The sequence below is a fragment of the Anas acuta genome, chromosome 1 (assembly GCF_963932015.1).
Source record: "Anas acuta chromosome 1, bAnaAcu1.1, whole genome shotgun sequence".
In the NCBI taxonomy this organism is placed as follows: domain Eukaryota; kingdom Metazoa; phylum Chordata; class Aves; order Anseriformes; family Anatidae; genus Anas; species Anas acuta.
In genome coordinates this window covers 190,074,658-190,101,877 of record NC_088979.1, presented here as the reverse complement: position 1 = coordinate 190,101,877, position 27,220 = coordinate 190,074,658, and the positions used below count along the sequence as shown (strand labels likewise).

Genomic DNA, 27,220 nt, shown 5'->3' with positions numbered 1-27,220 from the left:
CGTCATAGAATCACCGAATAGTTTGGGTTGGAAGGGACCCTTAAAGATCATTTAATTCCAACCCCTTGCCATGGGCAGGGACACCTCCCACCAGCCCAGGTTGCCCAAAGCCCCATCCAGCCTGGCCTTGAACACCTCCAGGGATGGGGCATCCACAGCTTCTCCGGGCAGCCTGTGCCAGGGCCTCACCACCCTCAAAGTAAAGAATTTCTTCCTAATATCTAATCTAAATCTCCTGTCATAGGAGAAGGGCTCCAGCCCCTTTATCATCCTTGTGGCCCTCACCTGGACTCAATCCAACAAGTCCATGTCCTTCCTATGTCAGGGACCCCAGAACTGAATGAAGCAGTCATTTTGATGGAAATTAATTGGGACAGAACTCCCCAAGGACCCTCGGGCAGTTGTGTCAAGAAGGTTGATCATGCTCAGCTAGGCCAGGTAAGCTCTTTGATGAGCATCCCAGGGGCTGTCTGGATCACAGGCAAATCAACACCCTGCTGTCTGGGCTCTGTGGTTAAGCAGGAGTTATGTGAAAAACAGCCGAACTATACAAATAACTGAACTTTGGGCAGTCCCTTCAGGACTGGGAACTTGCAGGGCTAACAGCGCCTGATAACCGTATCAGTACCTCAGTAATACCACATGAGGCCTAGATTACCCAAGTAATGGGATCAAATGCTGAATGTGGGTGCAGATGTAGCAAAACTGGGAACTATGGGGAGAGTGATGAGGGGAGGGTTACTCAGGGGCAGTGAAGGGGAGTTGCAAGGGTGGTTACGATGACTGAGAAACGGGTAAATGGATAACAATGCATGGAGATAACGTGCTTGGAGCCTCACTATGCTGGTGAAAGGCACCACACCCAACAGGGACAGAAGAGGATTTTGGGGAGGAATGTAGTTTTATTGTGAGGTCCCAACAGACCTGTTTGACAGTGCCTGAGGCCTCGTTTGATTGATATTGTGGTGGCTTTGTGAATAATGGCAGCACTTAGTGAGCACAGCTTTATGGGATCTCCACACACTAGGGCAGTGCAATGTTTCCAGGGGGAGGAGGGGAGGCAGCGTTTCACTTGAACTTCAGAAACTAAGCACATTGGAGAGTGGAGTCACAGAGCCAAAGGCCTTGATCGAGTAAGCTCGAGTCATGAAGGGGTAGGATGATCACAGCAGGTCCCTGCAGTAAAATGCTTCTAGCCGTTGCCTAAATGTAAAAAAAGGTGCTGATTTTAACCAATATCAGCGTGTAGGTCCTTGTGCTTTCCACCAGAGGAGTGGTCCCTGAGTGTTTTCAAGCCTGACAGCGGGGACTGGATTTCCAGCCGCCCCACAGGAGCCCGCAGTCCTGGTTCCCCGTCCAGAGCCGAAACCCGGAGCACCACCGCGGGCACCTGCGATGCCTCCAGAGACCACGGGTGGACCCCAGCCCCACCGCGGCGGCCCCTGCGGGGACCCTCCTGCCCCGTCCCGTCCCAAACCGACCCTGAGGCCCCTGAGCCACCCTCGGCAGGCTCCCAGCCGGGCACCGCCCCCGGCTCCCCGCCGTGTCAGTCAGCCCGGAGCCGCCCCAAAGCCCGGCGGCCGCGCCCGCTCCACCTCCCCTCAGCGCCGGCGGCGAGCAGCGGCCCCGCCGCCTGCCCCCAGCCCCACTCCCGGTGCTGAGGCTGCGCTCCCCGCCCCTCCCAGAGCGGCTGGCCGCCATCGGGCCGCGGATCCCGGCAGGTTGCGAAGGCCGGGAGGCCGCGGGGGGGAGCGGGGCGGGCCAGGCTCGGGGCTGCCGGGCTATGGGGAGAGGCAGGAGGGAGCCGGGGGGGCTGCGGGGCTGCGAGGGCTTCACGGGGGCCGCCCCCGGCCCTGCCCGGCCGGGCGCTCAGGCGGCGATGGGGGAGGCCGAGCGAGGCCGAGCGCTCAGCACGGCGGGGACAGCCCCGCTAAGTTGTCCTAAAAATGTTTGTTTTTTTTTTTTCTTTTCTGAAACTCAAACCAGCTCTCGACAGCGCGGGGACCCGCCTGAGCCGCACTCAGCCCCGCAGGCCGCCGGGGGACGATGACTTTCCAGTGGACGGCGGTTGCCACCTTCCTGTACGGCGAGGTGGTGGTGCTCCTCGTGCTCTGCCTGCCCTTTATCTCTCCCCTGAGGTAGGAGTTTGCTGCATGCTTCTCACCCGCTTTCTGTTTTTTTCCTCTTGGTAAACGTTCAGCTTTGCTGCGGCGCGAAGTAGTTGGGCTCTGAGCTGGAAGCGCCGCGAGTGCCAGCAGTTTCAGGAAACCAAAACCTTTCTGAAGGAGCTTAATGTGTTATTTTACCCACTGATGATTCTTCTGAGCACTTCCCTTCCGTCAGGGGGAAGTCTCCGTGTTGATTTTGGAGCAGGCAGTGTGCAGGAAGGAAGTTTTCTGCCTCCCCTCGCTGTGAACTAGGAAATGAGACGACACAGCGGCCTTTTCAAGAGCTGTTTATCAGGTCTCCGGCGTTTTGGCGTGCACTAGGCGTTGTGGGTGCACATCTGATAAGGCATATCTGATATTTAAGCTAACCGTATGTGACGTGTAAGGCTTGTAAGAAATTTGTGGTCGTTTGTTGAAAAATAAACGCAGGCTTCAGCTTGATGCAGAAGGTTCAGGACTGCTGTAAGGAAAGCCTCCATAAAAGTATATAAGCAGAACAAAATAATAACGCTTCTGGAACATGATATAAACACTCAGAAAAATCATTCATTCTTAGAAATGCCCTTAGTAAGGGAAAGAAGTAAAGCAGAATGTTTTAACTACTCCCATTATATGCAGAGGCCTGGCTTGTAGGGTTGTCTTAAGATTGTCTTTTCTAAGTAGCTTTTCCAATTTGGTAATGCTCTTTTTATTTATTCTAAAGAAATACAGCTAGTTGTATTACATGTATTACACGATGCTATAGAAACAGTTGTGATTTCTTTGCAGAATATTAGTAACTAAAAAAAAATCAGAAAATTTGCTGCTGGCTCAGTGTTGTATAAAACTGATAAATGTTTTTTCTGCATCTTTAGATATATTCAGAATGGAGAATGAAGTTTTTACTGTAATATGTTAAGGAACAAAACCTAATACAAAATTGCAGTGTGCAGAGTTAGAATTTGACAACTTAAACCTGTGGGAGGGTTTTGAAAATGGTTGAATACTCTGCAACCAATATCACAGCTTGAGAGGAGTTCAGCATTTCAACGTAGATTGTTGAGTTTCTTCTTTGATTGTTGATGTTTTCTTCTGTATTCTAATCAGAAGTGCAGCTGTATGTAAGAGGGGAAAAGCATTGTGGGAGTTGTAATCAGATTAGTAATAATACTGGCTTATGTGAGGCAACTAGCTGCAAGAGTTTCTTCAGGCTGATGACACATTGAGAGTACTGAAACAGGTCTCATGACTTAAAATAGGACCTGAACTGAGTCTTTGAAGCTGAAAAGCAAATTCAGCTACCAAAAATTGTTCAAACTTCAAAAACAGTGCTTTTAATAACATACAATGGATTAATTTTATGTTTGATTTGTGGCATTCAATTATTCTCTCAAACAATAGTTTCTGAAATAATTAAATAGTTTTATCCTCTGTGATGTGGTCAATTATCTTGTTAGCAAAACTGCCACAGGAATCTTGTAGGGTTGAATATTAGGTGTAGCTGTTGTGAGAGTGTGGGAGGGCAGCAGTTCTGCTTTACACATCTTGGCAACCTGGGGGCTGGTTCTGTCACAGGGCAAAGCATGTGCAGCTGGGGAAACGTGACACTGCTGTTCTTCGAAGTTTCGGTTTCCTCATCAGTCTAGAAACAGGTTGTTTGCATCTCTCGTTCCTGTGCATTTTTTTGGGTAACGAACTCCTCTTCAAATTGTTAAAATATTATTATTAGTAATAATAATATTTTAATAATAAAATTTTAATAATAATAATAAAGTTCCTGGGGAACAAGTACATTGACAATATAAAAATGCAAGTACCCAAAAAGACAGAATTGGACTGCCAGGTGATTGCAACATCTCTAGTGGTGGCCAGTATTGTAATTTGGAAGTATTATATGTGACTTCTGTCACCAAAAGTCAATAGAGCATTAATAAATGTTAATGTTACTTGTAGAGGGAAAAATAAGCATGAGAATATAATCTATGGATACTTTGCAGTAAAGAGAGAATTTTTAGCCTTAATATAACTTAGCAATATAGTTGGTCTAAGGTGTTTACATCAGAGTATCACTTCTTAACTGGAGATTGGTATAAGACATGAAGAATCACATATTTAGAGTTAACAAGTATGTTTCATGTGGGCTGCAACTTGGTTTAATTAAGGACAGGAACTTTTTGGTTGATACAGACTATGGCTGTCTGCTTTAAAGAACTCAGATTATACTAAAAGATTTAAATGGAATTATTGTGCATATAATGCTAAAATAATAACTCTTACTTCTTTCTGGTGCAGAGCATTGTTGGAGGTGATGCTACTGTCTAAGTTAAGTTCATAGTAGATTGGAAACTACTTAGAGGACAAATTCTAATGGTCTCTGCAAAATGTAAATGGTCCTAACAAAATTTGGAAATGTTACCTGGTTAATTAAATGCTGACTAGTTGTCGTGGTTTAACCCTGCCGGCAGCTAAACACCACGCAGCCGTTCGCTCACCCTTCCCCCTCCCTCTCTGGGACGGGAGAGAGAAATGGAAAGTGAAGCCTGTGAGTTGAGATAAAGACAGTTTAATAAGACAGGAAAATAATAATAACGAAAATAATAATAACAATAATAATACAATGATGATAATAGGAAAGTAATAATAGTATGTACAAACAAGTGATGCACAATGCAATTGCTCACCACCCACTGACCGATGCCCAGCCTCACCCCAAGCAGTCCGGCCCCCCTCCCCCCAGCTAGCCACCCCTATATATTGTTTAGCATGACGTTAGATGGTATGGAATACCCCTTTGGCTACTTTGGGTCACCTGTCCTGGGTCTGTCCCCTCCCAGCTCTTACTGCACCCCCAGCCTGCCTGTTGGCAGGACAGAGCAAAAGGCTGAGATGTCCTTGGCTTGGTATAAGCACTGCTCTGCAACAATTAAAACATCGGGGTGTTATCAGCACTCTTCTCATCCGAAGCCAAAACACAGCATTCCACCAGCTACTAGGAAGAAAATCAATTCTGTTCTAACTGAAACCAAGACACTAGTGTGCCTGAATTACGTCCTTTATAGCATAAGTAGGTATTTATTTATGCAGTAACACTGATTCTAACCTGCAGCAAAGAAAACTGTCTGGTCTGTTGTCGTCTCTTCTGGGTTTAAATTTATTTGAGCATCTCAGATGTTCTTCATTTGTGCTGTAAGTGTGAATTCTTGCAGATCTCTCCATGTAGTAATATTAAAGGGATGGTTGTTTAAAAGAAAAGTAAGTGGTCTTTACCGCTTTTGCAGCTCTTCCTGTCTGAAGCTGTTTCATTAGCCAGCAAATTGATGCTGAATGCAAATTGAAAGAGGTTCTTGATAAAATATAAACATGAGACTTCTCCTTTTATTGTCAATTGTATGTTAGAATGTAGTAAATCCTACTGTATAATTATGCAGACTCACCAATGTAAAAGATGACCCTTCAGAAGAAAGATAGTAGAGATGATTTTAATTCATGGAGGGTTGGTTTCATGGGTGTTTCGGTTTGGTTTTTGCTTTTAACTTGGCAACAAGGGGTATAGTTGGGTAGAAAAATGACAGATTTTATAGTCTTCACCCCATCCCAGAATTTATCATGGTCAGGAACAAACACAAAGTAATTATAAAATAAAGCACACCTGGAGAGTACCTGCTACCATGTGAGAAATGTTTGTGTTAAACCAACTGTCTTTGCCTGTATTGAGAATGAGAGGAGAAAAAAAAGCTAGCAAGTTGAATTGTTGAAAGTTATATATACCTAATCTAAATTATATTGCAGTTAAAACAGCTGGTTAGAGACCTTACTTAAGTCTCATATCAATAACAAGGCTTTCTTCTGTGAGGTTATTATGCTTTTCTTCTAGTATTTAATTATTTTGAATAACACAATGCTATTTTACAGATGGCAGAAGATTTTTATGATTCCTCTATGGAGCAAAATAGCTGTTTTTTGGAACAAGATGTTCCTTACAATAATAGTTCTACTGATCATCTTGTTTCTTGGTAAGTGTTAAATAACTTTATCTAATAAACGGAAAAAATAAGCTGGTATATGGAATTCATGGCAGTAGATAATTTGCACAGATTCAAGCCTAATGTATTTCTTTAAAAGTTCTATAACAGAATAGAAGAGGAGAGGGCACATATGGGTTTGGTGTTGGGAATCCAAATACAGTAGTAATATAGGAGTGAATGAAGAGGAAGAGTGGAGCTTGGCCTCGGCTGCTGCTTGGTTTCGTTTTCTTATGCAGAAGGTTTGATTCCCGCATGTGGCAGAGCTGCTCAACCTGCAGTAGATGGCACTCTTTCTCTCAGCTGCTGTTGAAATAATGCACCAGAATATGTCAAAGCCCTGGGCTATTTGGGTACTGCTACTCAGCACAGATACTAAACAGCTGTCGGCTACGCTTGTTAAAGCCTGAGGTCTGTAAAGGAGGAGTAAAGCCTAAGTGAAACTGGAGCTTGACTGATGACTGTCTGCCTGAATCCACTTAGTGTCTGCCCTGATTGGTTTCTGTGGTATCTCCGTTATTTCAGAGGTGGAAATAGTTCTCCCACGTGGATAGTAGGGGATTGTTTTCAGTGCCTTACAATGAAAATGCTGTTTAATTCCAAGTTGCTGGTGAGAGAAGCATATAAATGTACTGCATATATAATGAAGTCAGGCTAAATTGCAATTCTGTATTCCTAATAATGAACAAAGTAGTGGAAATGCAAATAAACTTTTTATAACTATTAGAAGATCTTTAGTATCCCTAGAAGTAGATACTTCAGTAAATGGCTTAAGATTGAAAACTGGTGGATATCGTTTACTCTCTTTGAACTCCAATTGGAAACTTTAACCAAAGCTTGCTTTAGTGATGGTCGTTTATATTAGAGGAGAGAGAGATTTGAGACAAAGTAGAGCAGCAATGGGATAATAGATCACTGCAGGACTAGATTCTTCACACAGCATGGGGATATGGTATTTTGTTTGGTCTTAGCCTTCACTGCATTGTTCAAAGTTTCACTTCAAATCTGTGTTACTGTAGTCTTTCTATATTGACAGATGTTATAGAAATATTTTTGTCTGATGTGGTTTAAGCATAAAAGTAGATACTGCTACTGTTGTTACTAAAACACGTGCTCATCTAACAAATTCCATGTGAGGTGAATGCTTCAAAAGGCATCTTTTCTTTTTTCCTTCTCTTTCCATTTTCTTACTGTTTGTCCACTGGCTGGGTTTTAATTCACATTGTCAGCAGTGACTTGTTGACACTGTTGGGTCTCTGGTAGCATTTGCAGAATGTGTCGCTTTGGCCAGGTTCCTGGTGGATGAGTGCAAATGTTGGAAATAACTGTTCAAGCATGTTTTGGGTAGTAGTTTGGCATGTTTCTGGATATGTGTTTTTGCTTTGGTGATTTATCAAGACCTGTCTTTAAAATAATAGGTAACATAGAATCATTTGGGTTGGAAAAAAACTCTAAGATTATCTAGTCCAGCTGTTAACCTAGCACTGCCAAGTCACTAACCATGTCACTAATGGTGCTGATGTTACTGTTTGCACTCTGCCTGTATGCTGAGCAAAAAGTGCAAATACCTATTTCTAGTTCTATGCCTGGTTTATCATGTGTGCATACTCACAGATGTGATTAAGGACAATCTTTTTTTTTGTTTACAGATGCTTTTAGAGAAGTTAGAAAGTACTCGGCCATTCAGGTGACTGAGAAGGTTGCAAATGTCAATACCAATGCCATTGATCATATTCATATGAAACTCTTCCGATCGCAAAGAAACCTCTATATCTCAGGTTTTTCCTTATTTCTGTGGCTGTAAGTATAACGCTTTTTGAATTTCTACATAGCAGATTTCTTACGGGAGCTATGGCACAAAGTAATGCAACTAGAAAAAAAGTTCAGAAGGCTGATTTCAAGAGATTAAAAAAACTAAATGCAAGCAGATTGGCCATGAGGTAAATAAGATCACGGGAATTAATCACTTACAAATGTTTGAATATTGGAAGGGTATGTGAGCAACACATGGAAAGCAACATGTTTGGAATGTTTGAGAAAACATCTTTTGCAGGAAAAGCTTCTTCAGGGAGTACTATTTTTTTTTGTTACATATATGTCCTGTTTTGTTTTTGAACAAGGAAAACGAATTAAAAAGGTCAAAAGCTAAAGCACTGTTAATGCCAGCTTGCAACATATTAAGATTATTTTATTACATCCTGCTGTGTTAAGAAGCAAAACTTGAGTCTGACTTTAACCGTTTCATCTAAAGCTTAAAGTTAGCAAAGATCCAGAGTCCAAGGGAAATTTCAGATATTTTTCAGACTGAGCACTTAGTGGCAGCTGGCCTGCTGTGATATTGTGACCTGAAGTGTGGTATCCCTTTCAAGATGTTTGAATACAGCCAGTAACACAGGGTAACAGAAAGGACAAGTTTGAACTGCTCAGTAGCAGCCGAGACTACCTGCAAATCTTCCCAGTAGCCATGGCAACCTGCAAATCTTCACAGCTGGACAAGGAGCACACGAACTAATTGGACAGATAACGTGAATGAATAGGAACAGGAATGGTGGTCAGAAGACTTCCTGCGTTTGATGGTGATGCTAACTCTCTTCTGTAGTTCTTTGAGTTGCTTGACATTCTCTGGATATGCAAGAGGAACACAGAATAAGAAAATGCCTGGAATTACAGAGACTTGTGATGACCGTGTTTCCCTTGGACTAATGTATGGCTGTCTTAGTTAGTCATTATAAGGAGGGGCACTGTACATAAAGAAGCTTCAAGGAAGGAAAAATTCATACAAACCTTGAGTAAGAAAAAAGGAGAAAAAAAATCATCTGTAGCCTTGTGCAGAAGTGATAGGAACGTATCGTGTTCTGCATCTTCCTGCAGAAAGGTTAAGTAAATATGCACAAATGTGTGTTTGATCTCTGCTCCAAGGGAGGAATAGTTGGATTGTGTCCTGGACCAGAGTTAGAAGCTGGTCCCCCAGGACCGTACTCCCACTTAACTATCAAGGAAGAAAACTTGTAGGTGGCCATAATAGATATAATGATGGAGAAAACTTGTGCACATGAAGAGGTCTGCCAAAGGTCTTTTGGGGGCTACTGGCCTTTCACATAGATTGAGGAGAAGCAAATACTCCTACGGTAATGGCTAGAGCAAACAACTTAGAGTTATTTTGTTTGTCTATTAAAAATGCATGATTTTTGTCGGGAGGGAGGGAAGTATTCCTTGGGCTCCCTTGTCATATCCTACTACTGCCACCCAGCCAAGTTCAGGCCACTTGTACCTGTGAAGAGGTACTCGGATGTTCCTGGTTCATTCATTGGGTCGCTTTTGGTTCATTTTAGTGCAGTGGCTAAGTGGAGAAATCCAAAAGAGGGGTGGGTGGAAATTCCCAAGATGAGGGAGGCTGGAAGTTTCGTTGCTTCTAGTAACGCAACAGCAACTTGTCCTCCATCTGTGGTCCAGCAATTGCAGGCCACTGGGAACAGATGAGGAAAATGACCTCCAGTCAGGGGAGGTAACGGGGCAGCAGAGTCTCCATCTGTCCTGTGTCTGCACGGAGAAGAGGAGGGTCATAGCTACCCAGGACTGTCCTCCAGGTAGGACAGAGATGCCAATCTGCTAACCTGACTTGATGTCTCAGCAGTGGAGACATCAAGTCTCCACTCCAAGGTCTGCTTGGCCCCCTGTTAACCAGTGCTGCTCATCCACTTGGGCATCTTGGGGTGTGAAAAGTGACTACAAAACTCTGGGAGCACAGGGAAAGAGCAGGACACTGGTGGAGTTCATTTCAGTTTTAGTGAGGGGGGAAAAAGGGTTGAGTGGAGTGGATGCATCCATCAGGTCAGTGTGTGGGTGATTTTTAGTGTATGGGCTTCTGTCATCATGGGACCTTAAACGAAGAGGGTCTCTGATGAAGCAGGGCAAGAGTATGAAGCTGAAAATGGCTTTAAAAAAGATATGTCGGGAGCAACATGCTCTCGAGAAGTGAAGGCTTGGGGAAAATCTGGGAAGCGTCATAAAGACGACGCAATGGGGAAGGCTCTCATACATCCCTTGTAAAAGGAGAACAACTGGAGGCCAATCTTTTTTGTTTCCCATGCTGTACACATTTGTGTTGAAACACCAGAGGCTTTAGAAGCTTGTGCACAGTTGCAGTGTCCTGTGTTCGCCTGGGACAGAGTTAACTCTTGTCATAGTAGCTGTTACGGTGCTGTGTTTTGGATTTAGGAGAAAAATAATGTTGGTAACACACCAATGTTTTAGTCGTTGCAGAGAAGTCCTTGCACTAAGTCAAGGACTTCTCTGCTTCTTGTGCTGCCCTGCCAGCAAGGAGGGTGTGAGGGTGTCTCATTACCAACCCCACATTGCCTTGCTTCTTGCTGATGAGGTCTGCTCTCTGGCCTCCCAGTTCTAGGAGAGTGACGTTCCCCACAGTAGCAGCAGGTACAGCTGGGGAGAAAAAGAAGGATTTGGGGTACTACAGACTGATCTCACCTCACTTCAGACCTTGGAAAGGTTGTGGAGCAAATCTGCCTTAAGGCCATTTCCAGGGTCATAAAGGGTAATGGTGACTAGGAAAAACCATCACTTTTACTGAGCAGACATCATGCCTGGTCCTTTGATGAAATGGCTGGCTTTGTGGGTAAAGGGCAGAGCAGTGGATGCTGTGTGCCTTTAGCAAGGCCTGTTATGGTCTCTTCTGGTATCTTGATAGCCTAACTGGGGAGAGATGGCCTGGGGAAGTGGGAAAAAAAAGTGGGTGGAAAATTGACTGGGTCTCCGGGCTTAAAGGGTGGTGATTAGTAATGTACATTCCAGCTGGTATCCCTCTGGGATTCGTACTGGACCCAATACTGTTTAATGACCTCATTAACAACTTGAATGATGAGTTAGTGTGCTCTTAGCAAGCGTGCAGACTGGGGAAGTCCAAATCAGAGTGGCTAATGTCTTGGAGAGCAGGGCTGCTGTTCAGAGGGAGCTAGACAGGTGGGAGAAATGTGGGGGCAGAAACCTCGTGAAGTTCAGCAAAAGCAGATGGCAAGTCCTGCATCTGACAGAATGACCCCATAGAGTGCCCATACAGGCTGGAGACTAACTAGTAGGGTAAAAGCAGCCTCACAGAAAAGAATCTGGGAGTCCTCGTGGACAGTCAATCGTTTGTTGGGCTTGTAATAGCAGGGGTTTAGCCAGCAGGCCAAGAGAAATGATTATTTCCCCATCTGGTGCTTCTGGGACTGCAGCTGCAGGAATCCTGTAGGGTTTTTGCTCCCCATTGTTTAACAGACATTGGCATACTGCAGTAGTGCAGAGAGGCACCAAGAATGTTGGGCACTGAGACATGTGACATACGAGCTGGTACCGAAGGTGCTCAGCTTCAGCCGAAGAAGTGAAGTTGAGGGGAAGATGATTGCTTTCTGCAGCTGTTCAGTTGGGAGGAGTCAAGAAGACAGAGCGAACTTTCCTTAGTGGATCCACAGTGGAATATCAGGAGTCAACATGCACAAACCAAAACCTGGAACTTGTGATTAAAACTATTTTTCTACTAGCAAGAGTGGCTGTGCACTAGAAGAAGGACCCTAAAAGTCTGAGGAATGGCGCTGGAGATGGGGGGGCACTCAGCCGAACAAGGCCCTAAGCAGTCTGCTCTGCCTGCTCTGCTTTCAGCTGGATCTCGGACAGGATGACCTCTTGAAGTCCTTTCCAACCTACACAGTACTGTAATTCTATTTTAATAATGATGTTTTACTGACTTCTGGCTGATGTATCCTGGATAAAGAGTGACAAAGAGTTAACATTTTTATTAAAAACAGAAGATGAGCTTTCAGTGAAAAAGCAGGTGGAAGGCTCACCTCGGGAGCTACAAGGTCTGTTAATATGCTTTCAGTTATGAAAAAACAAAGTGGATTTATTTTTTTTTTTGAAGAGCAGCTGTATAGTTAGGGGTGAATTCAATTCAGTGTTGCTTTGGCCTTCCCTTGATTCAGTAACGTACCATTTTGAAAGACTCCAAGATGAATCAATAATGGAAGTAGAGATGCAAAGAAGCAATCGCTGGGTCAAGTCAAGGAAGGTATTTGCAGAGCTTAGCTTTGAGACACCAGCTGAGTGCTGACATTCGTGCATGTTCTGATTTATACGGTACTGACAGAGTACTTTGAGTTAATAGGAAGGTTAATAAAATATTGCTAATTTTATTCTGCTAAAGCCTTTTATAAGGGGAGGGGTATTTTTTGCTGTTATTTTTAATCATGCTCATTACCATAACATATTACTTGTGTGTTATATTCAGAGAGCCATCATATTTAAAACACAAAGTCATGTAAGATTATTTCAGCCTTTACACAAAGAGGTGTCTGACCCCCTAATGGCTGTGGATTTGGGGAGGAGGAGTGGGTTCCCTTTTCAAGTAAAAAATGGGTTTTTGATGGATGAAAATGTGTTTTCAGTCTCTTACTCTGCTGTTACCTGTCATCATGGAGCCTGGATGTTTCCCTTAGGTGCTTTGCGTTTTCGTTTTCATATCTAATGTTGAAAAACAGACAAAAGGGGTTGGTTTTGTGTGTTGTGTGGTTTTTGTTGTTTTGTTTTTTTTTTAATTTGTGCTGTGAATTACTGTGCTGTTCACTGTGTTTCCTCACCAGTGTATTGAGACGTACTATTACCCTTCTTACTCAGTTGGCAAAAAGCATGGCATCTCACGCAGCTCTGGAAACGCAAGTCAACGACACTACTGAAGCAGCCAAAAAATACCTGGCTGAGAATGAAAGGCTGCAGGAGGTATCTTCTTACCGTTTTTATTTTTCTTATGCAGAAAGTAGATAGTACAAAACAATCCGGACATAGTTGGCTACTGAATTTTTGTTCTTTTTTTATTCCTGATGGAAAAAGGAAGAATAAATTTCTCACCATACGTAATTCAGAATACCGAATACAAATTTCAGGAGCATTTTACTAACAAAGGAAACTGAAGTGGTACAAGTAAATGGAGGAAGTTCTGTCTTTCTGGGATAAATCTTGTCAAATATTAATAAATTCTTAAAATATCTCTTTGAATTCACTCTCAGTAAAGTAGAGGGAGACACTAATTTTATTCTTCTTACCTTAAACAGCTGGCTGTTTGGGTCAGGGCTACAGCAACCCAGTACAGAGAAGCCTACGATACAGCTGTGCTAATGCTGTCTCTCTCTTCTCTTCTAAGCAGGACTTGCTCTGGTCCTGAGATGTATTTTCTAACTTGTAAAATTGATCCTTTGTATTTATTGTATTTTGTACTCTTGTATGTATTTTTATAGTGGATCAGCCTACTCCCTAGTACCTTCCTTTCTCAGTAAGGCACTGCTGTGATATTAATGAGGGTAGTACCAAACATTTCTTACCTAAAAGAACCACCACCAGTGAACCAAAACCATGTTATTTTTGGAGAAGAGTGGATAAAATTAAGCTATTATTTGTCTGTTGTGGTGATAGCTTTATGCAGGAAGGGAAATAACAAAGGTCTAGATGAATGAAATCTTTTCTTGCTGGTGGTTACTTTGACTTCTGTTGGAAGAGAATGAACCAGAAGCCAAACTGCAAGTATCCATTCAAAATAAAATTCACTGCAGGTGTGTGAAGCTTTCCTTCCAGTCTGTCTGGAGTCTGTGGTTACCACCAGCACCAGTTTTTTGTTTTTTGTTTTTTTTTGTTTGTTTGTTTTTTGTTTTGTTTTTTGTAATACGTTTCCAGACAAAGTACTGGAGGGGATTTAAAAAAAATCACACAGGTATTTGAAAGGTATCATGAAATGAAGATCACTAAGGTGTGTGTAACCTATTTCCCAATTATGAAATGATCACAAAATCTTGGGAGTCTGGTATTTTGACAAAATAATCCAGACTCCCACCCTTAGCCTTAGAACTTGTCTCTTTGCTGCATCCTGCTACACTTTTTCTTCTCCGTCCTGCTGGGATGTGGCCAAAAGTCCTCTTTTTGTTCTGCATTCACCCTTAAGCGTGTGTTTCCCAAGCAACACATTCTCTTAGCTGCTTGTAAGTGATAGCCAGCAACTGGAAGCTGCATTCCTGTCTGTTTCTATTTGTATTTTTGATTTTATGATTTGCAAAAGCAGTGGTAACCACGGTTACAATCAGCATGCTGTAGCTAGGTCTCCCCTGTGCTGAAAATGCAAAATGTTCAGAATCTTTTTTTTTTTTATAACCTCAAAGAGATACCATGGCTTAGGCTCCTCTGAGGCTTGGCCCCCTGCATTTGTGTTCATAATACAAATGTGATTCATTCCCCTGTCAGAGAGAGGGAAAAGCAATAGCATGCAGGGCACTCTGGCTGTAAGTATAAATCCTGTAAGTTTACTCCAGTGTTTTGCACTGCCTCCTGTTCAGAGGTTCCATGGAGCACTGGACGTAAGAGAAAATTTTATAGAAATAACTGTATTAATGGAAAGAGCTGAGAAAGTAATGAAGGCAATGTGAGGCCTCTCTAGCTTTATTCCATAACAAATTGGCTATGTTTTTTTTACCAGGAGTGAAACAGAACCTCTGCTCTATGGTTACAATGCATCCTGAAACTTTTCTTCAGCTCCCTTCCTTGGATTGTTTAACAGTTTTTATAAACTGTTCTTTTTCTTCCTGAAGTAATCTGTTCTCTCCCTCTGTTCCTCCTCATTCCCAGTAAGCTCTGATGCCGTGAGTTCACCTACCAGTTGTTCATCTCAGTTCTTTTCCTTTTCCCCTGAAGCATCTAGCACTATTTTTGCCTTTGTCACAACAGAAACTCTGCTTGGTTGGCTACTAGAAGCTCTGTGAGGAAAGGGTCTAATTATGGGGTCTAATCCTTAACGTTTGATACCTTAAGACAGTTGCTACTGATGACCTAATGATAAGAGCATGTATAAGTATAGCAGTGCCAACGTTTTCAGGGTACAGGGAGTGTACTGCTCTTGTGTCCAGTGCTTACAGGGCTACTCTTGAATCCTTCCTTTGTTTTGACTTGAGTTTCAGTGGAAACCTATTCTGAGTATTGAGGTATTCTGAAGATTAAAGAGGTAGCTATGAACCTAAAAGGAGGGATTGGTGACATCTAAGTCAGGATAACTTAATTATTAGAAAAAGTTGCATATAAACACCACACGAAGTCCTAGTATATGTCTTTTTGAAAAGCCTTTTATAACCTAAACAGAAGTTGTGGGCTTGATCCAGAGATAGCAGGTCCTGTTACATGGAAGGTAATGCCACCTATACACATACGTATGCAACAAGACTTGATATCAACTTACAAAATTGAGCAATTTGTTATTATTATTTTAATTTTTATCCCTGGAAAGACTGAGTATCTGTCTGTGTTGTATTGGCATTTGATAAAACTTGTCACTTTACAAACTCAAGGCTGATATTCTCTGGTAGTTTGGCATTAATATTCAACTAATTTAACCAGAAGTAATTGTAGCATCTATGGTTTTTAACAGGCCTTGAATGAACGAGGAAGCAGTGGAAATAAAGAATCAGCAAAAGTAATTAATGAAAAATTGAAGAAGGAAGTTGAACATTTGAGAGCAGAATTACAGAAGACATCAAATGGTAAATATTGGTTAGGACTTTTTTGTGTTTATGAAAAGAATTGTTTCAACACCGGAGGTCAAACTTTTATTCTAAATGTAGCATTAACTACAGTTTACAGAAACGCTTGGTTTGGGGTTTCTTCACATTTAACTAGGAACTGGAACAATGTCATCACCATGCCTAGTTTTTAGCAAATGTTTTTGTTATGAAAATGTGTATGTTGTAATTTGAACACCCTTAGTTAAATGGTAATCATTAACACCATTTACACATATCAGTTTAATTTGTTGATTTGTTCAGTGGTGACTCGTACAGGATATGGAATCAGCTGCAGGTTGCTGTGGGCATCAGCCTCATCTCCTGTGTTACATACAGCAGCCAATGTCTGTGTATAAAATGGGGACTTACAGGGCTAACTCTGTGTCTAAAGGCGGCTTACATTTGGACAGTGCCAGCCAGACACGTGGTCTTTTTTTGGGTGGTTCTTTTGGGGACCCAGAAGTTGGACTGGAACATGTGGGTCCCTTTCAACTTGGGATATTCTGTGATTTTTTTTTTTTTTTTTATGAAGTGAGTGTTAGGTCAGGTAGCAGAAAAGTCTTTGACCAGTATTCTAAATGTATGTATCTCCTGCAACAGAAGTGATAGCATTATTTTTTTAATCCCATTTTAGCCTGCAAAGAAACATTCCTTGCAATTTCTAGCATGACACTTGTTAGCAGCTTCCGTGTTTAAGGTTTAGCTTGTCAAAACTGCTTTCTTGGCAATCCATGTTGAGATAGGACAGAACCAAACAGGTAAAATCTGCTCTATTTGGATCTGCCAAGGTGTGTGATGCTTACGAACAACATCTACTCATCTGAAATTAATGTTTTTAAGATAACACTATCTGTGACCTTGTAAGTATTAATCAGATGTTCAGACTGTTACAAAACAGGTTTTTGTGGTACCAGATAGCATGTTTTCATCAAAACAGTACTGCTTTCATATTGCAGGGCGCTGCTACAAAGCTTCAAAAATAGCAACACCAAATATTTCATGAAATCATTTTTCGTTGTCCATTGGGAAGAGAAACAAGAGCAGCAGAACAGCTGTTTTCAGCTGGGCTTGAAGCAACAAGAATCTTTAAATAGAGGGTCTCATTAATGCACATTCCCAGGCAGGTTTGATGGTGGGTTTTCCCTCTCCTGCTGTTTTCTTAAAGAAATGAAGGAAAGCTGCCTTTGAAGTGACAAGATCAATGAAAAACATAAATGCATATGTTTTATTTAAACTAACTGCTGGTATGTGACACTAATATAATGTAAGCTTTTCTGTCGGGATTGCTAGAGAGAGCTAAGGAATAAATAGATTTACCACATGCTGTTTCAGCTGCATTCTCCATGCAGGCTGTTGTCCACTAGAAAGATGTATAAATTAAGGCATACTGGAGTCTTTTTGTTGGGGGGGAGGGGAGTCAGGGAGAGGATTTCTTTAAGGAATGAATCAGGAAATATTTATAGCCCTCCTCCTGATGCCACCCCCCTCGTTGCCAAAACATCAAACAGAAAACCCTGTGATTGTGTTAATTACCATCATCAGCTAAATGGCGTTGAGGTATGTCTATCTTTTTTTTGGTAAGTATTCTTACACCTTATTGTGAGCAAGCTGGAGGTCCTTGATACCAAGTGCATCTGTAGACAACTTCATATGGAGTGTTAGAGTTTGCACGTGGATTGAACTTGCTGTTTCTTTTGAAACTTCTGCAACAGAGCAGGTAAATACTGAGCTTCACGCTCACTAAGTGTGAGAAATGAATTACATAAAAATCAAAGCTGGGATTGTTAGAGGTAAAACAAGCTTGTCGATTTTTTGCATGCCGTTGAGCATGACTAAAATGTATCCCTTGTGTCCACAAAGTCCAGTCCTGAAGTTTTGGGGACACTTGAGGGGCAGGGGATTGTTGTAGTAGGCTACATGTTGGAAGGTGAGGTACCTCAATAGAACAATGCTTAGGAATCATCTGAAGCATGTCTGCTTTGCATTTCATTAACTCAGTTTAGTATCAGAGCAGTGCTGTGAAATCAGGGGAGTGGTAAATTTTCTTTAACCTTTCAAAATGCTCTACAACTTTTGCCAGAGCAAATGCGGTGTGTCTCCTCTTCCTGAAATTCTGACTGAAATTTCAGTGTACACAGTGACTATTGCAAACATTCAAGAGACTCATCTCTAGTTCTTCAGCTTTCTACCTTTTACAGGAAACGCAATCTACCATATATTTTTGTTCAACTATCCATAAGTGAAATCCTAAGTTAAGAAGATATTTTGCCACTTACTGTGCTCTGGACAGGTAAAGATGAAGAATATAAATACAAGACAAAGAGACTGAGTAATGAAATTACAGAAATCTGAAGAATGGTTGGAAACACATGACAAAGATTTCAGCCAAATTTGTTTTCCTTTCAGACTTGACTTTCCTATCCCCACTGAGGCCCTCTCTTTTTTTTATTGAGGATGTGAAGGAAAGGGGGCTAGTTTTTCACTCCTTTATTGCAGACCCACGTACTGGGGACTTTATAGGCACCCAGCAGTGTGGCTGGCACTTTCAGAGCCTAAATCCATCTTTAGCATACCTGGACATGTAATAACACGACTTTTAAAACCCTCTGAGATGGCATTTTATTGATACGCTTGTCAGTTGAGGAAAATGTCTCACTATCTGAGATAAAGTATGAGTAATCTTAGGAGCAGGCAATGCAGAGGTGAGTGTGCTTTTCCTGATGCACGTTAGATGCGTTTCTAACAAAATGTTGACTTGAGATAATTAAAGGCTCTCTGTGGCTGCCAGCATCAGACCTAAGGGATTTTTGTCGGAGATGAGGTTGGAGTCAAAGGACGTTTGGTGAAGCAGCCATCCTTGGGTTGAGGGCAGGACTTGCTCACAGCTGTACTATTCCACTTTCTGCTATCTCGGGTCATCTTTTTGGTGACGCCGTCCCGGTGTATGGTGGAGGCTCCAGCTTTATTTACACAACAGAAATTTATACAGAACAACCAGTATCGGTCGAGTCTTGTAAGAGAACAGACTGGTGCTCCTGGTGGACTCCCAGCCAGCTTGTTGACCCCTTCCTCACTCTTCTAACAGTGTGTCATAGCAAATGACGTGCACCTAAAGCTTCTACCTCTGGCTAATGGAGCATAGGGGACATTGTTGTCCCCAGCAGCTGCGTACAGTTGTTGAGCTGTGGCTTCATGGCATCTTTGAGCTGAGACTGTGGTGCCACATTGAGAAGAAATGCAAAGGTAACACGTTTGCCATTAGGATTTCACTCTTTGTACTAACTTATCAAAGGAACTTGGGTGCCTTTGAGCTTCAGTTCAACTTTTTCCTGAAAACACTCTTTATTTATATGTATTTTTATTCTAAACATGCAATGAGGGCAGGAGAAAATTCCGATGAAACCTCTGTGCGTCCTTCAGTGAGGTTTGTGTGCTGTACAGAACATCAGAATGTGTAACAAAGGTGGGTTTTGTTTCATGGTTGCACAGCTCTGTAGGAGACAGAAGTAAGAGAACAGCAAGATGTGGAGAGAGCTGGTTTAGAAGTAGTTTTTTAACTGTTGACTGTTCTAGGAAGTGTGCACATACAGATACACAGCTCTCCCCTAAACACCAAGATGACACTGGGTGTTGGAAAGATACAAGTGATAAATGCAGACCTTGGGAATACATTTGCTAGAACTGTTGCCACCAGTGAGAATTCAGCCGGGCTTTTGTGCTGCTGGGCAGGCTGGTGACACACATATGAAAACAGTATTGATGTTGAGCTCTGCTGAAGCACTCCAGTTCTTGAAATCAAACAAACAAAATACCTCCCTTTATCAGCTTTCTTTTGTAAGCTGGGAATAGGAGACATGAGACGGGAATGAATTGACCGTGGTCTCGTGTTATTGAGCCAATGGCAGGGGGAGGTTTAGAAACCAAAGTCCATCTTTCTTAACGTTTTTAACTGAGATCATAGCCATGGTGGGAGCCGTTGCACAATGGCACATGCAAGAAAAGCTTGTGTTCATTTTTTGTTGTCTCCGAGGGATGGTACTGCATACAGCAAGTGTGGTTTTGTTTGTACAAGGCCATTTACATCATCTGCTGTAATGTCACTTTGTAATGATGTTGCATTTGAGGTTGTCAAAGGTACTTGAAATCACTTTGTGTAATTTTGTTTGGTTCTGCCTTCTCATTTTGTGTTTATCTGTTCATTATTTCAAGAGAGAATTCAGCATTGATCTGGTACTACTTGACTGGAGCTGTGTTTCCAAAGATTTGTTGACAAATCCTGTCTCGTCTGTGCCTAAATTCTGAGATGTGTCTAGCTCTTCCTCAACATGAATGTTCTCAAGAAAGGGATCTTTTGAAGTCTTAAACTACTCCAATTCATTTCAGTTTTAGACTTGTATTGTGAGCAATGCTAATTTTAAATTCCAGATCATTCCAAATTTCCTTAGTAGTGAGCACTGTAAGTCAAGAAATTCAGTCAGACCAGGGGTGGAGGCTGCTTCTATTGCTCTTTCCTTTTATTCTACTCTTTGGTTCTCCATACTTCTTGAAATTAGAAGGTAATAGAAATAGTACAGCTACTGGGCTGTTGTTGCCTCCTTAGAACAATTTTATTCTTTATCTTGCCTTGACTTCAGACGAATCCGATCTCTGAAGTAAACTACTTATCCTGGGACAAGATGCAGAGAATATGGTAAGGAAAGGACAAGTTCTCTGTCTTTCCCTAACTGTACGTGTTGTATCATTTTATGGACCTCCAATCACACATGTAAGTGTAACAGGATAGTTTTCCCTAAATGTCTTCTGATATTATACTGCCCAAAGGATTTTTTTCAATTTCTTCAAAGGGAAAGGGAAATAATGGAAAAAAGATGCTCCACCTTTCACAGTACTGAGGCTGCGCTCAGCACAAGAAGGACCTGGGCCTATTCAAACGAGTCCAGAGGAGTCCCACAAGGATTATCAGAGGGTTGGAGCTCCTGTCCTATGAAGACAGACTGTGAGTTGGGCTTGTTCAGCCTGGAGAGGAGAAGGCTCCAGGGAGACCTTACGGCAATCTTCCAGTGCCTAAAGGGGCCTACAGGAAAGCTGTGGGGAGGGACTCTGTAGGACAAGAGGAATTGGCTTTAAACTAAGAAGTGGAGACTTAGATTAGACATTAGGAAGAATTCTTTCAGAATTTAGCTTTAAGCCTCAGAAACCCATGTGGTTTTCTTTGGCCTTACAAAGAGCAGGTATTCATTTTCCATTTAAAGGAAGAAATTGTTTACTCTGAGGGTGGTGAAGCTGTGGATGCCCCATCACTGGAGGTGCTCAAGGCCAGGCTGGATGGGGCTTTGGGCAACCTGGGCTGGTGGGAGGTGTCCCTGCCCATGGCAGGGGGGTGGAACTGGGTGGGCTTTAAGGCTCCTTCCAACCCAAAGTAGTCTGTATTCCAGTTCTGGGACTTAATGATTTTAGCTGCATTAACATAGAAGCAGTGTCTCACCTCGTGCCCGCTCATGCATTTACTTGGTAGGAACAATTAGCTCTTGGGCTTTGCTTGCCACCAGTCCAGCTGCTCGGTCTCCTTTGAGGCAAAACAAGAGGCCAGATGGAGGCTGGAAGCGATAACCAACTGTGTTGTGTACAAGAACTATTTTCTGGTTTATGCTGGGGGAGTGTTCATTTGATGCGATCCATATGACAAACAATGTACCTGTACAATTGATTTGGCTGTAGGGCAGTGTTCACATCGTGGCAAAACAGTTGAGCAGTGATGTCTGGAGAGTCTCTGTTGCTTGATAAGAAGATATCCAGAGAAGCTGGCATGCTGGAGAATTCATGTGGTCAAAAATGTAACACTTTTTTTGTATTGTGTGGCCCCAGCAGGAGCGAGGCCGATTTTCTAATCCGCAGCCAACGCAGGTGGAAAGGACAATCTGCTCTTTGCCTTTTCCCCTTCTGGCGTTAGGTGAGGTGTTCCTGTCACGCATCTGTTTTGGTCAAAACATTGAAACAGTGCGCTGGCTTGTTTGCTCTCTTGATGTGCAGATACCTCCAGATACTTTGTTCGTGTTTTAAAGATACAGCTGTTTTCAGATGCAGGCAATGTCCTGTGCTGCTGCTTGTAAACTGCTGAATAGTGTTAGGTCAATTAGGGCTTCTGCAGAAATACACTATTTTTAACGTAGTTAACTGGAAAACTGGCAAATTTAGCAGAGGTGAAGTGGCATATGGAGGTGAATTTTGCCTACAGCTTAACAGTCAGAAGCTTATCAAATTGTCAGAGGTTGGCTTCACTGTGATTTCCAGATTTTACTATCAGTATTTTATACGGTAGCAAGAGTAGAGAGAGGATCAGAAAGAGTAAATGCAGTGCGGTTTTACTTGCCAGGTATGTGGAAATCATGGTTATCCAAATATTGAGGCCTTTAGAAAAAGATGTTTGCAAGATTGCATTGAGAAGATAACTCTGCAAAGTGAAGTGAAAGGATGCAAAGGTACAGAATGAATTTTTGAGCACCATGGAGTCAATAGGCTTAAATGTAACAAACGTCAGCAGATCAGAATTTCAGGCGAGTTAAAAGTCATATTACTGGAAAAACACTTAAAAGGTTTTTAAAATGAGATTTTTTTCAAAATTATTTTGAATCTAAACATCCAGTTTAATTAGTCAAATCCCCCCCCCTCATTCCCTGTTTTTCCTTCATGCATGTAGGAAGGTGGTCAAGACCTATGTCCTGATGTCTCAGGAACTAGGGATCAAGAGTAAGCTCCCAAAGTGAAATATGGTTCAGATGAGAGTGTTTGTAGCTAGGGGCTTAACAGAAAGCACAGCAAGCTCCTCAGCTTTTGAGAGCAGGCTCTCTTACAGAAGTGCTGCAGTTCTTGAGTGGCTGGGAGGTCTCTAGGAAAGAGCAGTCTGCCTCAGGCAGCTCACAAAGGACCATCCACGTTGTTGGAACAAGGAAAAGAGCCATGTTTAAAAACACATCTCAGTGGTGCAAATAGAAAGAAACATTTGCTATGTGAGGCATCCATATAGGTCATCAGCAATGTTTCTCTGCATGAGTAAATCAAGTTTTTGGATATGCCTGTGCTGCTACAGCAGAAATATATATACAGATATGTGAGGTACTTATAGCATAGGTATATAATGATGTCTAAGTGAATGCTCACATAACAGTTCAGGAGTAATGATTTTATGCAACTTTATGCTGATTTACCCCGCATTGTAAATTAGCCCCTGTGTGTTCCTGGTGCTTTGCACTGCAGCATAGACCTGCAGTGTATACTTGCTCTCGGTTTATTACTGCTGAGGTTGGGAGTAGAGAAATAAGTAATTTTTCCTCACAGGAAAAGCCTGTTAGGGTTGTCTGTCCCACCACCACCGTTTTTACCTTCTCATCCATAAAACAATGGTTCTAGTGAATGAACTCATGCATGGTGAAATAGATAACAGGGCAAAAAGGAGGGTCAGTGCTCCTGTAATAATGTATTATCTCCCTATATCCCTCCTACCCCCATTTGTTAGACAGCCTTGGTTACTTTGCTAAAATCCTGTGCAGTGTTTGAATACTGTCTTCCTTTTAAGATGTCTGACAGCTTTGCTCTGGGGGTTGTAGAGTTTTATTTTTCTGGAGTTGTCACCTGCAATATGACACAAGACTCTAGTCTCCCTCATTTCTTACCTCAGTAAAAAGTTTACTGGTCTTGCCCTTGCTTTACATACAACCCCCCCCCCTTCCTGTTCCTTGTGTTGCTGTTCCTGAATACAAGGCATTCTCTTTCCTGTCCCCCTCATCTCTTTCTGTGTCCATTTACAATGCTCCATTTTAAATTTCAGCTTTTTTTGAGGAAGGGCTGTCAAGTGCCATGGAGCCCTAATATATAAGCAGGGCTCTGAGGAACTGCAGGAATACAAGTAATAATTAAAACATAAATCCTGATATTTTACAGCTCTTGTCAAGGCAAATAATGAAGTGATAGCCATTAGAAAGCAGTCTGATGGCCTTAAAAGAGAATATGACCGTCTGATGAGAGAACATGAACGGCTTCAGGTAGGTGGTTCTGGCTCACTGTATGAACACAACATTCTGAAATTGTACCTGCAAAATTCTGCTTGCTAGGCCCTTATGATGTGGGGAATTTACCAAAATCTTTACTACGGCATAAAATTACAATGGGCAGCACTCCTTAAACTTCATCAAAATAGTAAAACTTTGTCTTATAAGAACTAGATGGCAAAGCTGTTAGCATTTTCTTCTTTGCACTTCTGGTCATCAGCAGATACTGTTTGGCTGTTGCTTGGGAGTTGAGATTCAGTTCAAACAGAAGCTTCTGAGAAAATGACAGCAGTAGTGTGTGTGGTATATACATAGCTCATAGGTGCCATTTTATTTTGTTTGCTCTCTAAACATGCTTTTGCAACACTAGGTTATAAATGTTGCAATACTGTTAATATGCAAGAAGGGGGGAAAAAAAGAAGCCTAGGCTAAAAACAGGCTAGTATAAAAATTCAACTGAAGTACAAAATACAAAAAAAACATAAACTAAAGGTGAATTAGCAGTTTGGTTTTGCATATGTGCATAGCTATAATACTTGTAATATGTACAGTAATTACTTTTGGCAAAACTGGGAGCTCTGCTTGTTCTTTTTGTGTGAGAGGTGATGGTATGTTGCGTGCCTAACACCTGCCTCAGTCTGTCAGTTTTGGTTGAAATCTGTCAGTTAACAGGAGTGTTAGTCTGGTTACAAGTAGCAGCCTTGGGATAGAATACATCATTAATGTTAACATTCTGGTGACCACTTCTCAAGAAGGGCAGTTTGGCTGTGTATTAAAAAACAAACAGAAAAGGCAAATCTGAGCTGGACATCATCTTGTGGTGTGTAAAGCTGCTTACTGATTTCCAGGCCTCATCCTGTCCTTCTGTAGAGACTGCTCAGTTGGTCTCTGTGTTCCAAAATTGAGACCACCATCTGTGTCCTATCTTTGAGCTTCCTTGTGCCATGAGCCACAGGAGTGCTGCTGCATTGCCAACGGCCTTGTAGTCTTGAAGACACATCCTCATGTTTTTTTCTATTTACCTCTGACTGAAAGTACAGAAGGCACTGAGCACCCAGTGCATTCAGCTGGTTTATCCCTAGGAGTTGTTAGGAGAAAACACTTTCTGCTTAGTTTGCTGCACAGTTCAACCGTAACATGAGCAGAGAGCAGTAGGCTGCATGGCTGTTCATGTATTAGGATCTGAAGCACACGTATTATGTGGGGTAGGATCGATGGGACTGCAGGTTTTTGAAGTGAACAAACAGGGTCAGTACAAGGGGCAAAATGGGGTATCTGGAGTCAACAATTCCTGATTTTGCTAACATAAAACATAATTTTTAATCTCTCTGTTTTCAGGAGAGTTCAAGTGAAGCAGAAGACAAGAAAGACCTGTAAGTGTGCCTGAGGCGAATGGCATTGGTACGATCGCTTCAGTGTGAAAAGCCTCGCGCTGTTTAGGCTCCTGATGCGTGTCTGAAACGAAACTTGATTTTTCTGAAAAGCACATGCACTGCAGGTCACGATTCAGATTCCGCTACTATATCTTGGTTGCCAATATAGTCTGTGTTTGAAATAAAATGTTAAGTGGCTTACCAGATTTCCCCTGGAGTTTGTCACTGCTCTTGTGAGGAAAAAAACACGATAATCTTTCAATTCCATCTGGAGCAACTGATCTCCAAGCTCTCACCTTTCAAAATGGTAAAAGATCATGCACCATTTGCTTGTAGAATTCGAGTGAGATTGTATATCATGCTAAACCTTAAAAACACAGTTACCAAAAAAAAAAGTCTCTTGTGACACCTATTTGGAGTCTTCAAAAATTCATTTAGCAGTGGGTTGTACAAGCTTTTCATCAATCCTTCCACTTCAGTGGAAAACTGAATGACAATCAATCTAAAGAAAATAACTAAATAAAACTGTATTTCTAAATCCATCTCACTAGCTTGTGACTTTCACTTAGCCACATGGATGAATGTATTTTAACAAATAATATTTTGCATGCCTCTGGCTTCTTTTTCTTTAATATACTGCGTTCTGCCAGTTTTCATAACCTAATTTAATTGGTTCTTATTAACATTCTGAACTTTTACACTGTTTACATCCCTTTACTCAGTACATGCCACCTAACTGCTTTTGCCTTGCTAGGTAAACATTCTTTTCTTTTATTTTTTTTGTGTGGATACAATACCTCGAATAAATGTGCACTGTTTTGCATAAGCTCTTTTTGGCATTCTGACAGTTGTTTTGATTTTTTTTTGTTAGTTGGTTCCAATTTGTATTTGAAAGCTGGATATGTTTCTTATATTAAAGGGATTGTTTACGTTCATGAGTTTGAGTTTATTCATGTAAATCTTACCCAGTCTTTTCAGAGTTAAGTATGTACACAAAGAACAAAATACACTTCTAACTTGGTGATACTCCTGGAAATACAGCCTTCTTCATAGGGCTAATTTCCCTCCACAATTAGGATTTGTTTAGCTTAGAATTTTAACACAGCATATATATTGAGTACTATAAAGCATATCATCATAGCATGTTAAATAAGGATGTTTTTAAAAAGTAGCTCATCTTTGCAGAGTCACAGAATCATTAAGGTTGGAAAAGATCTCCAAGATGGTCTGGTCCAACCAGTATTACCCAGTAGTATAGAATGTATTCTGAGGGATTCTAAGAGGTTGGAGATTTGGTTGTTTATATCAAAAATTTTAAGGAAAAGCTCCCAATTATAAGCAGCACCTTCCCCTCTCCAATTTTTGGTGATATAGTTGAATATATTTTCTTTCTAGACGTTCTGAAATATTTTAAATGGTAGCAGAATGTTATCCCAATCTGACAGCCCGATCTAAAGACTATTTTTGGAAGCCTGGGATATGGAGCACTTTCATCTCAGAAGACTAGATCTGGAGATCAAAGGCTAAAATATTTGTGGATCTGTCACTTCTAACAAGGATCTACAGTAGATATAGTCTCATATGCTTTAAATATTGAGAGGAGACTTAAAAAAAAGAAAAAGGAAAAAAGACATAAAACATCTGATGTTAATAACAGAACTAACACTGTCCCCCCATCTCCTCTTTTTCTTACTTTAGACCCAAAACAAGAGCAAGCATCACTTGCTTGTTGTTTATTATTATCTACTCATTGAGGTTTAAAGCATTTTTGCATAAAAAGAAGCTGAACATGAGCCAGAAGAGTGCCCTGCAGCCAAAAGAGCCAACTGTACCCTGGGGTGCATCAAGCACGGCACTGCCAGCCGGACGAGGGAAGGGATTGTCCTGCTCTGCTGTGCGGCCTCACCTCAAGCAGGTTTGGGTGCCAGAGTATAAGAAAAATATAAAACTGTTAGTGTCCAAAGGAGGGCTACAAAGATGGTGAAGGGCCTAGAGGGCAAGATGCATGAGGATGGCTGAGGTCCCTTGGTTTGCTCAGCCCAGAGCAGA

General features: G+C 41.8%; 1 protein-coding gene across 1 annotated transcript in view; it reads left to right on the top strand.

Annotated features, from left to right (window-relative positions):
- Positions 1-26,106, top strand: part of DUS4L (dihydrouridine synthase 4 like) — a 39,530-nt gene extending 13,424 nt beyond the window's left edge. The window contains exons 6-12 of the mRNA XM_068669770.1: positions 2,033-2,138; positions 6,060-6,160; positions 7,819-7,969; positions 12,802-12,937; positions 15,621-15,732; positions 23,692-23,792; positions 25,137-26,106. Of these exons, the coding sequence (XP_068525871.1) occupies positions 2,033-2,138; positions 6,060-6,160; positions 7,819-7,969; positions 12,802-12,937; positions 15,621-15,732; positions 23,692-23,792; positions 25,137-25,175 (746 nt within the window). The 3' untranslated portion in view covers positions 25,176-26,106. The remainder of the gene's footprint in view (positions 1-2,032; positions 2,139-6,059; positions 6,161-7,818; positions 7,970-12,801; positions 12,938-15,620; positions 15,733-23,691; positions 23,793-25,136) is intronic.
- The last annotated feature ends 1,114 nt before the right edge of the window (positions 26,107-27,220 follow it).